Raw genomic sequence first — 18,660 nt, forward strand, 5'->3', positions numbered from 1 at the left:
CATGAGCAAAAGGACATTGCTCTATGACAAGTGGCTCTGGACAGCCATCCTGTAACCTGGGCTCCAGGCTGTCCTGCAAGTGTGAGGCCCACAGCATTTATTTCTGTGGGTGTGGCTACATGGCCTCCCTACAACAAGTTTTTTGCAGTCTGTGACTGGTGAGAAGATAGTTCTCTTTAAAATCTTTTAAAAAATAGTGCATAATTTAGATTTACTTTAATATTATGGGTTTTTTTAAAACTTCAATCAGTGGGTGAACTAAGAAATGGTTTGTCTTTACATAGAAGTATATAAGACTTAATGTATTTTTAATATCTTCCTCAAAAATACAGATTCAACACAGTGTTATTTCATTAACAATGCAAATGAATTTCAATAACACTATTTCAGTGGCTTAAAAATCTAAGTTTGCTAGCTACTTAAACTTACTTGTTAACATAACTGAAAATTCTGTTGGTTGGTACTTTCAGTATTTTGGTATTGCTATGAGTGCATATGATATTAGATCTTGTAATTACACTTTAAGCTGGCAAAAAACAAATAACAGATTTTTTTCTCCTCATGTTTTCTGGTCTCTTTTTTCATAGGGCCAAATATATTAAGTATACGTGTGAGATTTTCTCTTCCAATTTTAATTTCCTGTTATAACAAATAGGAATTAGTGGGGGAATATTTCTTTATTGACTGAATTTATAGTTTAAGTAACTTTTATGAGGAACAACTTTCAAAAATATTTGCTGACCTCAGCTGCTTTGTTGTAGGAGGACTGACAAATGGTAGTGGTCGATATATCTCTGCAGCACCTGGAGCAGAAGCAAAATATCGAAGTGCTTCAAGCACTTCCAGTCTATTTAGCTCCAGCAGCCAGCTCTTTCCTCCTTCTCGGCTTCGGTATAATAGGTCTGATATTATGCCTTCTGGCCGCAGTAGATTACTGGAAGATTTCAGAAACAACCGATTCCCAAACCTTCAACTTAGAGACTTGATTGGACATATAGTTGAGTTTTCTCAAGACCAGCATGGCTCCAGGTAGGTGATATTTTCTACTTTGTTTTTTATGGTGTCTCAGTTTTCTTCTATGAGAATATTTTTATAATGAAAATATAGCTGTGCCTGTTTTTTCTGTCATTTTGATTACATTAGTTCTGAATGACATTTATACACTTGAGTGTCCTGATGTATAGTTTGTCTTAAAAGTAGACAATGTTAAATGCTTTTGCATTGCTTTATAGGTTGATATTCAAGGTGACTTGCCTTAGACTAAAAGAATTCACATTTCTTTCTTTCTTTCTTTCTTTTTTTTTTTTTTTTTTAAGTTTAAGCAGTAGTCCCTCTGTTGCCCTGGCTAGAGTGAGTGCCGTGGCCTCAGCCTAGCTCAAAGCAACCTCAAACTCCTGGGCTCAAGTGATCTTCCTGCCCCAGCCTCCCGGGTAGCTGGGACTACAGGCACGCGCCACCATGCCCGGCTAATTTTTTCTATATATTTTTAGCTGTCCAGATAATTTCTTTCTATTTTTTAGTAGAGATAGGGTCTCGCTCTTGCTCAGGCTGGTCTCGAACTCCTGACCTTAAGCGATCCACCCGCCTCGGGCTCCCAGAGTGCTAGGATTACAGGCGTGAGCCACCAGGCCCGGCCAATTCACATTTCTTATGGGAAAATTTGGTGCCTTTTTACATTAAATAGATACAATGCTTGAGAGATACGTGTGAATTAGCATTCTTAAGATAGGAAAATAGAATACTAATGCATTTAGTAAATGTAAGTGTTTTTGTGTGGTTTTAAGGTAAACCTCAAATTTTTAAAAAATGGTACGTTAAATAGTTGCATACAAATTTTACCTCCCTATATAGTCATGCACCATTTAACAATGGGGATACGTTGTGAGAAATGTGTCATTGTACAAACATAGAGTATACCTGTACAAACCTAGATGGGGTAGGCTGTATGTTACAGCTTATTCCTCCTAGGCTACAAACCTATATAATATGTTACTGTACTGAATACTGTAGGTAGTTGTAACACAATGGCAAATATTTATGTATCTAAACATAGAAAAGGGTCCAGTAAAAATACAATATAAAAGATAAATGGTACACCTGTATAGAGCACTTACCACGTATGGAGCTTGCAGGACTGGGAGTTCTGGGTAAGTCAGTGAGTGGTGAGTGAATTTAAAGGGCCTAAGACATGACTGGACATTACTGTAGGCTTTTAAACCCTGTACACTCAGCCTACACTAAATTTATGCAAAATTTTTCTCTTTAATAACAAATTAACCTTAGCATACTATAATTTTTTTGAATGAATAGCTGATAACTTTTTTACTTTATAATCTTTGAGATTTTCATGTGTTGACTCTTTTGTAATAACACTTAGCTTAAAACAGAAAAACACATTGTATAGCTATACAAAAATATTTTCCTTCTTTGCATCCGTATTTAAGTTTTTTCTATTTTTAAATTTTTTTTTTAACTTTTGTGTTAAGAACTAAGCCAAAGACACACATTTACGTAGGCCTACACAATGTTAGGATCATCAGTATCTGTCTTCCACAACCATGTCTTATCCCACTAGAAGGTTTTCAGGGACAGTAACAGGCATGGAGCTCTCATCTTTGATAACAATGCCTTCTTCTGGAATACTTTCTGATGGACCTGCCTGAGGCTGTTTTGCAGTTAACTTTTGTTTTTTACATGTAGAGGGAGTACACTTTAAAAAGTATAGTAAATACATAAACCATAACATAGTTGTTCGTTATAAAGCATTATGCGCTGTATGTAATTCTGTGTGCTATACTTAAACAACTGGCAGGACAGTAGGTTTGTTTATACCTGCATGACCACAAACATATAATGATCAAAGTCACTGGTCATTAGGAATTTATCAGCTCCATTTTAATCTTAGCGGACCACCATAGTATATGCCTCTTATCGTTGATCAAAACATCGTAGTGCAGTGCATGACTGTATTTGGAAGTTCCTCAAGAGTACCAAATGAACCTTGTGTCACCTACAGTGACTAGCTTAGTTCATTCGTATTGGGTGAATTTTATTTCTTTTATTATGTTCTAGAAGTAGATATTTAGTAATATTGTGTACTATGAAAAATGAACAACCAACTAAATTTTTGTAATTTTCTTTTATTGTAATATAACCAAACTAACCTAAGAAAGATTAAACATCTTTATGTCCAGGTTTTGTGTTGGTCTAACTGTAGTTATTTTAAGTTAAAATGTTACAAAGAAATGTTCTATAACCCTTGTCCTTTTTGTTGTAAACTAGCAGCCTACAGTATATAATGTGTTAATACTATTTTTGGAAATAATTTTATTTTTGTAAACATGTGGGAGGGGGGAATGTAATTGTCAAGTAAGAGAGATAGATTTGCAGATCTTGTCTTCAACTTATTGTTACGCCATTTAAATTTTTTTCCCACGTAGATTCATACAGCAAAAGTTAGAGAGAGCTACTCCAGCTGAGCGACAGATGGTATTTAATGAAATTCTACAAGCAGCCTATCAATTAATGACGGATGTTTTTGGCAACTATGTTATACAGAAGTTTTTTGAGGTAAGCATGCATGCATATTTGTGTATCCATGCAGCTGTATAAATAATGCTAAGAAAAGCTCTGAAAGTTCTATAACAATCATTTCATTTCAAAATAGCCATACATCTGGGAGAAAATATTTACAAATATGTATCTGGTAACGATTTTTTTTTTTTTTTAAAGAGGGGGCGGGGGGCTGTGAGAAAGGGTGTTTAGTTGTCTTGTTTTTTTTTTGTTGAGACAGAGTCTGACTGTTGCCCTGGGTGGAATACAGTGGCATAATTGTAGCTCACTGCAACCTCCAACTCCTGGGCTCTAAGCGATCCTTCTGCCTTAGCCTCCTGGGTACCTGGGACTACAGGCATGCGTCACAATGCCTGGGTGGGATTTTTTCCCTTTCTTTTTGGTAGAGATGGGGTCTCACTCTTGCTCAGGCTAGTCTCAAACTCCTGAGCTGAAGCCATCCTCTCACCTCGGCCTCCCAGAGTGCTAGGATTACAGTTGTGGGCCACCATGCCTGGCCTGTATCTGGTAAGGATTTTATATTTAGAATATATAAAGAAATCCTAAAACTCAACAACAAAAAGACAGATAACCCAATTAAAGAATGGATAAAGGACTTGAACAGACATTTGTCCATAGACGATAATACAAATAGCCAATAAACCATGAAAAAATGCTCAACATCCTTAAATCAATAGGGAAATACAAATCAGTATCACAGTGAGATAGCACTTTACACCTGCTATAGGATGTAATTTAAAAAAAAAGAAAAGGAAAAAAAATGCCCAGCATGGTGGCTCACACCTGGAATCCCAGCTCTTTGAAAGGCCGAGGCAGGAAAATCACTTGAGGCCAGGAGTTCGAGACTAGACTGGACAACGTAGGGAGACCACTCTGCAACATAAAAAATAAAAAAAATAGCTGGGCTTAGTGGTGTCCGGCTACTTGAGAGGCTGGGCAGTAGGATTGCTTCACTTGAGCCCAGAAGTTAGAGGCTGCAGTGAGCTATGCTCAACACCACTGCACTCTAGCCTGGGTGACAGAGCAAGACCCTGGCTCTGAAAAAAATAAATGAATAAAAATTTTTAAATGTAAAATGTGTAGGTGAAAATGTGGAGAGATTGAAAACTTTATAATTTCTGGTGGAAATGTAAAATGGTACAGCCAAAAGAAGGAATTAACATGGAAGAACCTTGAAAACATTAAGTGGAATAAGCCACAGAAGGACAAACATTATAAGGTTCTACCAGTATGAAATGTCTGGAATAGCAAATTCATGGAGACATAGGTATTATAGATTAGGGCTTCCCAGCAGCTGGAGGAAGAGGGGAATGGAAAGTTATTGTTAAACTCATTTCTGTTTGAGGCTGAGGGAGAGAGTTGGAAACAGCAGTGATGGTTGCACAACAGTGTGAATATAATTAGCACTACTGAATTATTAGGTTATTAAGTATGAAATGTCCAATTTCTTTACTAAGTTTGACGGTTGATATCTCTGACATTTCACTTTGACACTTGTTTTATGTTTATTGTGAAGGTACATCCTCAGTCTTTCAAAGGCATATTTTGGCTTGTGGTTATCTTTCAAATTTTTTTAGAGCAATTTTTGTGAAACCATGGATAAGTCAAAAGTTCCTGTTATTTTTTAATACGAATTCCGTTGTGGAACCAATGCAGCGCAGACAGCTCGAAATACCAACCAAGTGTTTGGGAAGGATGCACACCATGGTTTGAGAAGTTCTGTCCTGATGATTGTAATCTTGAAAATGAGCCACATGGGTGACCTGAGACCAAGGTGGATGATGAGCTGAAAGCCATAGTGAAGCGAATCGATCTTAACCTATGTGTGAATTAGCAGCAAGATTCGACGTTACTATTCTAACTATATGGGACCATTTGAAACAAATCGGCAAGGTAAAGAAGCTGGATAGATGGGCTCCACATGGATAAATGAGTGTCAGAAATCATCTCGAAGCTCGCCTTTCTTTGCTGTCACTACATAAAGGCAATGTTACATGTGATAAAAATGGATATTTTTGTGACAATCACAGGTGTTCAGTACAATAGTTGGATAAAGATGAAGTGCCAAAACATAGTCCAAAACCAAATATTCATCCAAATAGCTAATGGTGTCTATTTGGTGGTCCAGCACTGGTATTATCCACTACAGTTTCATGAAACCCGGTCAGTCAATTACAGTGGACGTGTACTGCAACCAGTTGGACAAAATGATGAGCATGCTTGTGATTAAGCTGCTGAGATTGGTCAATAGAGACAGACCAATCCTCTTGCAAGACAACTCTGGACCCCATGTCGCACAAATAACGCTGTTCAGCTACAGAAGCTGGACTTAAACTCTACTGTCATCCACCGTATTCAGCAAACCTTGCATGAGCTGACTACCACTTCTTCTAGGCTTTGGATCATTCCTTTCTTTCTTTTTTTTTTTTTTTTTTTTGAGACGGCCTCACTCTATTGCCTGGGCTAGAGTGCTGTGGCATCAGCCTAGCTCAAAGCAACCTCAAACTCCTGGGCTCAAGTGATCTTCCTGCCCCAGCCTCCCGGGTAGCTGGGACTACAGGCACGCGCCACCATGCCCGGCTACTTTTTTTTTTTCTATTTTTAGTTGTTTGGCTAATTTCTTTCTGTTTTTAGTAGAGACGGGGTCTCGTTCTTGCTCAGGCTGGTCTCGAACTCCTGAGCTCAAGCAATCCTCCTGCCTCAGCCTCCCAGAGTGCTAGGATTACAGGTGTGAGCCACCACACCTAGCCTTGGATCACTTCTTGCAAGGAAAAATATTCCATTCTCAACAAGCTGTGGAAAACATTTTTCGCTACTTCATCACCACTTGCTCTCCAGGCTTCTTTGCTGCTGGCATAAAAAAGCTGCCATTAAGATGGCAAAACTTTGTCGATAGTTCAGGTGCATACTTTGAATAATTGTACTGCTTCTTGTTTGAGATATAATAATCTACACTTTGGTTTGAAATTGGACATTTCATATTTAATGACTGAATACATACTTTAAAATAGTTAAAATGACATTTTGTGGAGTATACATATTGTATCACAATAAAAAATTTTTTCAAGGTAAGCATGAAAGGAGGTTTATTGAGGAGAGAAAGATAGGATTATAGAGCCAAGAGCAAGATACAATAAAAAAATTTTAAATATATGAGCCTACTTTAAATGAAAAGTTTAATATTAATCCTGATGAATATTTGAAAATTAAAGTGTTGGGAGTAAGTCTTAGGTGAACCAGTTAATGAATAATAGTCTTTATTTGGATTTGTAGAAGTGTTTTATCTTGTAACTTAGCCAATCTTTAGATAAACATCTGTGTTGTAGCTTGACTTAACAGGTTTTGTTCTCGATTACATCAGAATATAGTTCGAGAATTGTCTGAGAGAGTTTTAGTGGCCTGAATATATGGCTCAGAAGTTTGTATATTAAAGATGGGGATTTTGTTTATTAGGAGTGAAGAATGAAGATGTTTACTTTTAAAGGTGGTTGATGTAACAAGGAAATTTTAGATAGTATGACTTAACCCAAGAAAAGTAGCAAAATTATTATTGTAGCCTATCTCTAAGTCTGTCTTAATAAGCTTCTTCCTGAATATCTCCTCCCTTCATAATTACCAAAGGTGTTATTTTAAAAACAGATTCAATGGGCTGCAAACACTGTCTTACTCAAGTTTAACAAAGTAATGTTATGGTCACTTTTTATTAATATTATATTCTTTTCTGTCAGTTTGGGAGTTTGGATCAAAAATTAGCCTTGGCTACTCGTATTCGTGGTCATGTTCTACCCTTAGCCTTGCAGATGTATGGCTGCCGTGTTATTCAGAAAGCATTAGAGTCTATTTCATCTGACCAGCAGGTAATTGTAAGTTAAGACAAAATTTTTGTATTATTTTATTCAATTTTTAAATTATTACCTTTTTATCTTAGAATAATCTTGAAATGAGTAAATATTTCCACAACTAGACTAAAATATTTTTTAAATGTCTGAAATAACACAATACTAATTAAAAGTTACAAAGCTGGCCGGGTGTGGTGGCTCACGCCTGTAATCCTAGCACTCTGGGAGGCCGAAGTGGGAGGATCGCTTGAGGTCAGGAGTTCGAGACCAGCCTGCGCAACCCTGTCTCTACTAAAAATAGAAAGAAAATTAGCTGGACAACTAAATATATATATAGAAAAAATTAGCCGGGCATGGTGGCACATGCCTGTAGTCCCAGCTACTCGGGAGACTGAGGCAGTAGGATTGCTTGAGCCCAGGAGTTTGAGGTTGCTGTGAGCTAAGCTGATGCCATGGCACTCTAGCCCAGGCAAGAGAGTGAGACTCTGTCTCAAAAAAAAAAAAAAAAAAGTTACAGAGCAGATCATTTCTAAATGAAGATAATTTGAGTACATACTGTGTGCCAAGCAGAATAATAAATGATGGCTGTTTTTACTATCTCTTATTTTCTGTACTATCAGAATGTGTTTTACTATTTCCAGTGTTTATTTGGGTTGTATATAATGTTTCTGTTACAAGAATAAAATGGAATATTACTCAGCCTTAAAAAGCAATGTGAAATTTTTTTTAAAAGAATAAAATTTTTAGCACCAATAGCATTACTATATGCCAGTGAAATATACATATATATAAATTCTTTTGAATAAATTTTTTTGAAATCTAGCTCAACAGAAAAGTAACCTAAGAATCCTCTTAATAAGATTTATAATTTTTTTCAGAGAACATGTAAATTAAATGAGAATTTAAACATATAAATTAAATGAGAAATATTCTATGTTCTTCAATGGAAAGTCTAAATATTTTAAGTTAATAAAGGATTGATGCAAATCCAGCCATGTATTTGTGGGCCTTTTTGGGGAGGATAACTGATCAAAATAATTGTCACAGAATATTGAGATTAGGGAATGAGGATAGATGCTGATCCACCAGATTTTTAAAAGATACTGTGAAGCAACACTAATTAGTGGGGTTCTTACACAAGAATAAACACATTTTAAATATGAAATTAATAACCCCAAGTAGATACTATCCTCTATACATGATTTATGTATTACAATGAAAACATAACAGTGAAGGAAATAATTATTTCTTAAAAGATAATTGCAGTCAATATTAGAAAGAGATCAGCTTGACTCCCATATAATAAAAGTAAATTCTAGAATTAAAAACAATAGTAGTATATGAATGGATGGTTATCTGTGTGTGCATGTGCATACATTAATCACAGCATTAAAAATGTGTGAGAAAAAACAATTATTCCTCCAGAGGAAATCCTGAGTTTCAGAGTAATTGGAGATATGTCACAATGGAGGAAGAGAAAACAAATCTGGTTACTTAAAACCATAGAACTTCTCTTGCCACATATGTCAAAATGGTATAGATATTTTAAATGTCTTTGATATTTAAAAATATAAAGCATTGTGAGTAAGTCTTGGGTGAACTAGTTAATGAATAATGGTATTATATTTATTTGGATTCTTAAGTACGTTTGATTTTGTGATTTAGTCCATTTTAATTTATACCTAAACATCTGTATTGTAGCTTAGTAGGATTCCTCCCCGATGGTGTCAGAATATAGCTGAGAGATCTTTGGGTGAAAGATACTTAAATGTGAATTCCTTTAGACTAAGTGCGTGTGCTCCATTTCTCCACAGTACCATTCTTATTGCTCTAATTAGGCACACAGATTATTGTATTAATGATAAAAGCTAGCAAGTTCTTTATTATAAGAGCGTCAGGAAGAACAAAAATGTCCAAGAATAATTTCTTCCCTTAAGGGAATTATTGAGATAATATGTGACAATCACATGAACCATATGTGCTCAATTCCTTACTTTTTTCCATGCACTCGATAGACTTGTGCAGGCATTAAAAATAATTCCTTTGGAGGGGATAATAAGGAAGGCCAAAATGTAGAATTCTGAATTAGTTATATGAGTTTACCAACTGAGAACAATTATTGGATGACACATACAGTGAAGACAGCTTAAATAGAGCAAAATCAGCACCACCAGGTTATTTCAACATGTATCATTCACATTATAATCCCACAAAATACGTCTTAGTAATTTTTACCTTCAATGGTTTCTGCTAATGATACTTCAAGGAAAAATACTTAAACTTCCATATATTAAAAAAAAATACAAATAGGAAATATTTTTTGAGTGTACTTTTGTTCCCATGTTATTTAATTTTATTATGTTGCTTATTGAGATAATTATTTAAATGGCATCTTGTGTTTTACAGAGTGAAATGGTAAAGGAGTTAGATGGTCATGTACTCAAATGTGTGAAAGATCAGAATGGAAACCATGTTGTACAAAAATGTATTGAATGTGTTCAACCACAGTCACTGCAGTTCATCATTGATGCTTTCAAAGGACAAGTAAGATTGAATTTTGGCTTCTAATTTGTTAGGACATGATTTTAGAATTTTCGTAAGTCACAAGATAATACACAGCACTCAAGATACAAAAATAGGAGACAAAATAGTAAATGTGCATTAATTTCTTCCTCTTTCTAGAGTTAGTAGATAACTTCATTTTTTGAACCTGTAAAATGTAGAAATACAAGTTATAATCACATTACTTTAAGAAGTAAAGGTAATTGCTGCTAGAATGTAAACCAAACGGTGTTTTCCAGATTTCCTCGTAGAAGAGGAGGAGGAGGGAAGAAGACTTTAAGACTGTATAATAATACAGAAAATACATAGCAATTAGTGACTAATACATAGTAATTAATGGCATTTAATTAAATGTTAAACTACCTTCCCTCTTCTCAGCCATTCATTCCTGTTATTACATACCCTCAATCTTCTGGTTAGGTTCCTGTAGATCAGAATACCTTTAGCTCCTAAATTGAGCGCTCCCTCCTCCCACATCCCAGGCTTTGGTAACGTGGTGGTCATATTAAATGTGAATCCATCACCCTTCTATTTTTAACCAATTCTAGGTGTTGTCAGAAACCTCTCTGCCTCATAAAACTGTTAAAAAATGTCAGAGAATGCAAATCCTAATTTTTTACATTTTATTAAGGTGTTTGTGCTTTCAACTCATCCTTATGGCTGCAGAGTAATTCAGCGCATCCTAGAACATTGCACTGCAGAACAGACCTTACCTATTTTGGAAGAACTCCACCAACATACAGAACAGTTGGTACAGGTATAAATTACCTAATAATTTGAAATGTTTATATATATTTGGAAAATTTTCTGATTTTTAAATATATTATTAAATATTATAGAAACGGTGAGACAAAGCCTATTCTTCTGACTATACTATAGGATGTTTAGACAAAATTATTAATATCTTTTTAAAGAGTAATCATTATTCTTAAGGAATGACTTAGGTGAAGTAATTGTTAAATATTTGTCCTTAGGATCAGTATGGTAATTATGTTATTCAGCATGTACTGGAACATGGTCGACCTGAAGACAAGAGTAAAATTGTTTCCGAAATCAGAGGAAAGGTCTTAGCCCTGAGTCAACACAAATTTGCCAGGTATTGCTGTATTTTCTAATTCCAGGGCTCAATTCTTTGAAGTTCTTGGTTTTTATTAGTAAGCACAAAAGTGGATGTAGACTATATCATTAAACTACAATCTTTTTTGGTAGTGTTAAAAAGCACATACAGAACATTGCTTTTACTTTTTAAAAATCTACATAATAAATTTATTTTGCACACATAATACTATTTTTGAAGTCTGTTTTTAAAAAATCATTTATCTACAAGACCTGTGAGGAAATGCAAATTTATTTAGTACATGTTCTTGAAAGTCTCAGAACTTACTAATGACGTAGTTGCCTTTTTTAATTATAATTTTAATATGTAATGTCCCATGATACCAATTTCTGTTTTAAATGTAATCACAAGACAAGAGCATACCATCTTGACTCTTCTGTTTACTACTGCATTGGAATAGATTCTTGATTTCAAAGTCAAGGAAATTTTGGTGTAAAGAAAGAATTAACAAAATTTTGCTTATCTACTTTAATTTTTAGCAATGTAGTAGAAAAGTGTGTTACTCATGCTTCCCGTGCTGAGAGAGCTTTACTGATTGATGAAGTTTGCTGCCAGAATGATGGTCCTCACAGTGCCTTATACACCATGATGAAGGACCAGTATGCCAATTACGTGGTTCAAAAGATGATTGATATGGCTGAACCTGCTCAGAGAAAAATAATCATGCACAAGGTAATATATAGATAACTCAATTTATCTGTAACTTCAGGCTACACATTTAACTTCCCTTGAATTTCATTTCCTCATGTATTATAACTGGATAAAAAAATTGATGGATAACTTTGGCAGATGTTGGTATGGTTTACTCTTTTATTAAATTCTTAAGGTAGTCATATTGATTAGTCACCTGTTTACCAATGTTTAGCATTGTTCTTTATTTCCCCATCTTATTTAAATATTCAGTTATCCCCCAGGGGTTGGTTCCAGGAACACCTCCTCCCTCCCTCCATGGATACCAAAATCCACAGATGCTCAAGTTCCTTCTTATATAAATGACATAGTATTTGCATATAACCTGTGTACATCCTTCCATAGACTAGATCATCTATTAGCTATGATACCTGATACAATATAAATGCTATGTGAATAGTTGTTATACTGTATTGTTACAATACAGGAAGCAATGACAAGAAAAAAGTCTGTTTAATACAGACTCAACTTTTTTTTTTTTTTCCGAGACAGAGTCTCGCTGTGTTGCCCGGGCTAGAGTGCCGTGGTGTCATCCTCGCTCACAGCAACCTCAAACTCCTGGGCTCAGGCAATCCTTCTGCCTCAGCCTCCCGAGTAGCTGGGACTACAGGCATGTGCCACCATGCCCGGCTAATTTTTTCTATATATTTTTAGTTGTCCAATTAATTTCTTTCTATTTTTAGTAGAGACGGGGTCTCGCTCTTGCTCAGGCTGGTTTCGAACTCCTGAGCTCAAACAATCCGCTCGCCTCGGCCTCCCAGAGGGCTAGGATTACAGGTGTGAGCCACCGCACCCGGCCTCACCTTTTTTTTTTTTTGAGATAGGGGTCTCACTTACATCACTGTATTGTTCAGTCTGGTCTCGAATTCTTGGGCTAAAGCAATCTTCCTGCCTCAGCCTCCCAAGTAGCTGAGATTACAGGTGTGCACCGCCTTTTGTTTCCTTCCTTCCTTTCAATTTAAACTTAAAGCTGTTAACTTCTTTCTTTAAAAAAAAAAAAGATATGTATTATCCATGTTCGGTTGAATCCATGGATGCAGAACCCAACCCATGGATATGGAGGGCGGACTGCACTTGATTTACTAATTTACCATATTACATGGGTGAACACTGACTTTTAACATAATACATTTTTCTGAAGAGAATTTTGTGTTGATTTCTTTTTGGGTAGCACTAACTCCTAATACTTTCCCTTCATGCTGTTTTCTCTCTGAATCATCCTACTAGAATCTAATGCCTCTTTAAGAAAGAAATCATCCATTGCAATAGGAAGACTTAGTATTAAAAAGAATACTGAAAGAAAATAACATTTTCAGTATTCTTGCTCTTTTTCTAAATGTATTCATTTAGGAAACATGAAATGAAGAACATAACCTGTTTGAACCTCACCTCATTTAGAAAGTGATCTCTTAAGATCACTTCCAGCCATAAGTGTTTTGGCCTTCTGATTTTTAAAATTCATCTTTAATGTACTAAATTTTCCACCTATTTTTTTACTTTATCATTCCTGCTTAAAAGCATACATACAAATAATTTTTAATCTTATTTTTTAACAGCTATATTATTTATTTAACCAATAACATATTTATGACATTTGGATTGTCCCTAATTGTTATACATAAATAGTGCTTCATACAAAAGCTTTGCAGAATTATTTTGGTAGAATAAATTCCTGGATGTGAAATTGCTGGGTCAAAGCATTGTAAACATTTTACGTTTTAATAGATACTGCCAAGCTGTGCTTAAAATATCTTGTACAAGTTTAGACGTCTATCCAATATGAGAAGAGTGCCTGTTTTACCATACCCTGTTATTATATGCCAGTTATTATTACTTACAAAAAAATTGTGCTGGTCTGGCAGAAAAGATAATGATAATATGATTCTTTAAAATTTAATAGCTCACTAGCAGCAGGTGTGGTGGCGCACGCCTATAGTCCTACCTGCTGAGGAAGCTGAGGCAGGAGGATCGCCTGAACCCAGGATTTGGAGGCTGTAATCACACCATTGCAGTCCAGCCATGGTGACAGAGCAAGATCTGTTTCTTTAATTAAAAAAAAAAAAAAAACTTTCTTGCTGTTTAAAGTCTCCGTTTGCATGTGACATAGTTTAGATGTAGTGGTTTGTTTATTCTTTGAACAAATTTTGAGAGCAGATATTTGGAGGGATTGAGATTGATTTCCTTTTCCAAAAAGTAGCTTTCTTTCCATTTAAATTTTTAAATTGAAGTTGTTCCTCTATGTTGCCCAGATTTGGGTGTACTTTTTAAAAGAATTAGAAACTAAAATAACTTAGATTTCTTAAGCAGAGTATTTGTTTTTCAGATTCGACCTCACATTACTACTTTGCGCAAATACACATACGGGAAGCATATACTGGCCAAGTTGGAAAAGTATTATTTGAAAAATAGCCCAGATCTAGGGCCTATTGGAGGACCACCAAATGGAATGCTGTAAAGGAATAAGAGAAAGAAGATGATTTAACCATGTGAAAAGAACGTTTCTTTTGTGAATTATCAAAACACAACTCAGCTATGAATCTTTCAAATTTTTTTTTAAAGAAAAACTATTTATTGACTTTATTCATCCATTTGTAAATTTTTTAAGGTTCTTGTGTATATTTGGGGGGTGGGAGTGGTAAATGATAAATTATATTCAGCCCTGAGTGGAGACCTATCAGATTGGATTGCTGGCAAAGCACAGAATGCCTGTATATGATGTAACTGTATCAAAAAAAAAAAAGCTGTCACATATTTTGTAAATTTTTACCTTGTAAAGTCACAAAAATAGTTTTTAAAGGAAAAAGTACAGTATTCTTTTAATAAACTGGCTTGCAGTCTGGTAGGTCTACAACCCCATAGCACAACAGGTTTATAGACATGTATATAGAATTATAGTCCTTATTTTTCTTTCTTTTGCGTGACGTGACGCCTTTTATAACAGATGAACAATCAACTGCATAAATATTAATATTTTAAAAAGAAAGTTAAGTTGTATTTTGGTAATTCACAAACTATCATGCAAATAAAAACGCAGCAAGAAAGATAAGAATAAAATGATTTGAGATGAAAAGAACCTAACATTATTTACAGTGGATGTGCTGTTTTAATACAAATACTGCCCTAAAATGTCTCTGGCAATGTACAGAAATATTGTATATACTTACATATGTAATTGTTGTAAGAGTTAGAAAAAACAAAATCATGGTGACACTTCCATGCAGTTAAGTGCACTAAATGAAAAGTTAAGTCACATATTAACTTTTCAGTTTGGTTTGCAATGACAAAGAGTGGAAATATGTATTTTGTTTTGCTTATAGAATTACAAAAATATGTTGAGGAAGTGTTGAGCTTTATTTTGCTTTTTCATAGTAGATGCAAAAAGTAGGAATCAGATAGAGGTGAAAAGGGGCCACTGAAAAGTGAATTTGATAGCTCAACATTTAAGCATGATTACATATTCAGATAGCTTTTTTTGCTTCCTATAAATATATGCATTGTGTGTGTAGTAATAGGTGTAAGTTTACACTTTGAAAGCAAATCTTGTTTCGATGTTATTATAAAAGCCTTGCTAATTTAGTAGTGACACCTTCCTTGGTTGTACAGGTGTACATTTGTAAACCTTCATGCTGTAAATGGAATTTGTTTTATCTCTTGGGAAACATTTGCATTTTAGTGTACATTTATGTCCCTGCCCTCTTTGACCTGGCAATATAGTGTTGTATAATGTAAATTTATTTCTCCAAATTGAGAGTGATTTTTTAAAAATTTTTTATCTTTATATGGTTTAAGAAGTATGAACCAGCTTTCTTTTTATTATTGTGAGAAACGTTTTCTTTTATAACATAGTTGTCGACTCTGTTAATATGGACATGCTAGGATTCAGATCACTTTCAATTGAAGTCAGGGTATTGTGCATAATAGAAAGTATTGGACTGAGATATTTGGTTACCATGGAGCCAATGCTTTTTCCATCTTATTAAATGTGATGTGACTTTTTTCTTTGTACAGAAGAGTACTGTATTTTTGAATAGCCTATTCCGAAGTAAGAGCAAATCTGTATGATACCATTTTTTCCTCTGGACATAAGACATTATAACAGTAACATGATGTACATTTACAAGCGGCCTTATGTACATTTCCCAACAATCTTTTTAAGGCAAAATTGTGACCATATGTGTATAATTAAAATCGTTTTTAATCCTTTGCCTATGAAAATATTTTGGAAAAAAACTTGCTGTGTATATTCAGTTTCTGAAAGATAAAGAAAGTGCTTTGTATTTTGTTGAAGTCAGTATTTTGTATAAACATTTATGTTAACCCGCTTATGTTTAGTGCTAAAAACTAAAATGAACATGCTGTCAGTTGAACATGGAAGGGATTTTTTACTAGAGGTCTGCAGAGGAAAAGCAGTCCTTCTGAGCACAATATTGAATATAAAGGTTTTATCACTTAGCTGTTCATATCATGAACCTAAAAGTAATGGCATAAAGTTTGGGGTGCCAGGCATACTTTTTCATGTCGATGTTGAGTTATTCTAGTTTTCTATCCCAACATTCCTTGGTGAGGCCATTAAATCCTGCCAGCTGTCATTGTTCCTCCTTATAGTCACACTGGTTCATCAGCATGTCCCAGTCACAGCAGTGCTTCCCCCACCCCCACACAAAGCTGCTCTCTTCCACTCTTTCCTGCTTTGTTTTGCCAGCCTTAGAGTGTCTTGGCCCCTTGTCAAAATTTTGTTCCCAGTATCAGCCCATGGTTTCAGGATCAAATCTGTCCTTCTTGGATATTGGTAATGACTAACCTGTCTTTGTACAGTTGAATTCCTAGTCTTCATTCTAGCCCTCTGTTGGCACAAGCAGTTAAATCTCTGCAAATTTAGAAAATGGCAATTCTAGAGAATATTACATTGGGAAACTGAACCCTCTGGGGTCCCGATATTCCCATGTGTCCCAATGCTGACAACCCAACCTTCCCAATACTCTTAGACCTATTCTAGAAAAACACATTCTTGTAGAAATGTTATGGTCTGCCATTTTTGGTGCCCACTCCAATTCCACCTTTTAGGAAGTTAGCGTGAAATTTTGGTAAAATCTGAAAATGACATTTCAGATTAAAGAAGTTTAATTGGGCAAAAACACCTAAGCTTTACTCTTGAATGTCTCCTTTTGATATGGATTGTTTCTGGACCAGTTTGTCTTAAGTCCTGGCTCTTATTGGTTCATATGAAATAATGTTAACTTCACTTATTTGTATATTATGTATAAATTAGAAAATGAAAAAATGTGTGAATAACGTATGAAATAAACCTGGTCTTGTGTTTTTCTCTAGATAAAATAACCCTCTGTACCTCAATTCAGATTGCCCATTCAAGTTTACTTTGACTTAAGGAAGACAATATCCTGACTGCCCACAGAACCTTGGAGCTAAAGAGTACTTAACTCTAAGAACTTTACTACAGGATGGATCCTATAAGAAGTTCAATATTAAGTAGGGTTGTTAGTGAACTTTACCTTCATATCCTGTAGATGAATTTCTCTAGTTTCTATTATGCTCCAGTCACAGAACTTTTAAAAAATATATATTTACCAAGAACTTAAACCAGATGAAACAGTCTTGTCTTCTATCTGGTAGTTTAAGGGAAAGAAATTGGCTCGGTGAAGTTTTTTTTTTTTTTTTTTTTGAGACAGAGTCTCACTCTATTGCCTGGGCCAGAGTGCTGTAGCGTCAGCCTAGCTCACAGCAACCTCCAACTCCTGGGCTCGAGCGATCCTTCTGCCTCAGCCTCCCGAGTAGCTGGGACTACAGGCATGTGCCACCATGCCCGGCTAATTTTTTCTATATATTTTTAGTTGTCCAATTAATTTTTTTTTTTTAGTAGAGAAGGGGTCTCATTCTTGCTCAGGCTGGTCTCGAACTCCTGAGCTCAAACAATCTGCCTGCCTGGGCCTCCCAGAGAGCTAGGATTACAGGCGTGAGCCACCGCGCCCGGCCAAGGCTCAATGAAGATTTGATTCAAAGTTTCTCGGACAATTAGAGTACAGTGGTTCAGAGTTTGGGTTCTGGAATTAAACTGCCCAGGTTCCAAACGCTAGCTCCTCGTTTGTTAGGCAAATGGTTTCATCTTTTAAGCCTTGGTTTCCTTGTGTAGGTAAAGAAAATGATACTGACCTGCTGAGATCATGAGGATTAAAGAGAACATAAATGAAGTGCCATGGCAAGTGAGTACTTGGTACTTGTTAGCTAACCAAGCAACTCCTGTGCATCACTTAGGGTCATAGTAACTAAACGGCTCTTGATTCAAGTTGTAGATAAATTACTAAGTTATACATAGATTTGCTCTGATGTGTATGAGCTGCCAGGATGAAGAGAAAGGCAATATAATAGAGAAATCTCAATCCCTCCCTCCCTCTCTTAGAGGCCTGGAAGCCACCAAGGTTTTGTGGAGGTCAGACAGTGGTTCAAGACCATCAATCGATCCTTGCCATTCCTCACATCCACCATTTTTACTGGCCGGTTTGGGAGCCCTTGATGCTGTGATTATGCAGTAGTAAAAGAACGACTGCCAACAAGTCAGTATTTTGCTGAGCATTTGATTACAAAGGGACCTACGATTATTTCTAAACGTGTGCTTTTTTAGAGGCGGGGTCTCACTCCATCACCCAGGCTGGAATGCAGTGGCTCGATCATCGCCCGCTGCAACCACAAACAACTAGGCTCAAGGAATCTTCCTGCCTCAGCCTCCAAGTTAGGTAGGGCCACAGACACACACCACCTGGCTATAGAGACGGGGTAGTTATGTTGCCCACGCTGGTCTTGAACTGGCCTCAAGTGATCCTCCTATGTCAGCCTCCCAAAGTGCTAGGATTATGTGTGAGCCAC

The 18,660-nt window shown here is 35.8% G+C and overlaps 1 protein-coding gene across 4 annotated transcripts in view; it reads left to right on the top strand.

Moving 5' to 3' along the window:
• Positions 1-17,111, top strand: part of PUM2 (pumilio RNA-binding family member 2) — a 90,485-nt gene extending 73,374 nt beyond the window's left edge. For 2 of the 4 annotated variants that reach the window (XM_012653091.1, XM_012653093.1), the window contains 8 exons: positions 762-1,029; positions 3,441-3,570; positions 7,302-7,436; positions 9,819-9,956; positions 10,606-10,731; positions 10,949-11,070; positions 11,571-11,763; positions 14,105-17,111. In XM_012653091.1, the coding sequence (XP_012508545.1) occupies positions 762-1,029; positions 3,441-3,570; positions 7,302-7,436; positions 9,819-9,956; positions 10,606-10,731; positions 10,949-11,070; positions 11,571-11,763; positions 14,105-14,236 (1,244 nt within the window). In that variant the 3' untranslated portion in view covers positions 14,237-17,111. The remainder of the gene's footprint in view (positions 1-761; positions 1,030-3,440; positions 3,571-7,301; positions 7,437-9,818; positions 9,957-10,605; positions 10,732-10,948; positions 11,071-11,570; positions 11,764-14,104) is intronic. The other 2 variants (XM_012653094.1, XM_012653092.1) reach the window with 2 other exon arrangements.
• The last annotated feature ends 1,549 nt before the right edge of the window (positions 17,112-18,660 follow it).

This window comes from Propithecus coquereli, unplaced genomic scaffold, assembly GCF_000956105.1.
Source record: "Propithecus coquereli isolate 6110/MARCELLA unplaced genomic scaffold, Pcoq_1.0 Scaffold41, whole genome shotgun sequence".
Lineage (NCBI taxonomy): Eukaryota > Metazoa > Chordata > Mammalia > Primates > Indriidae > Propithecus > Propithecus coquereli.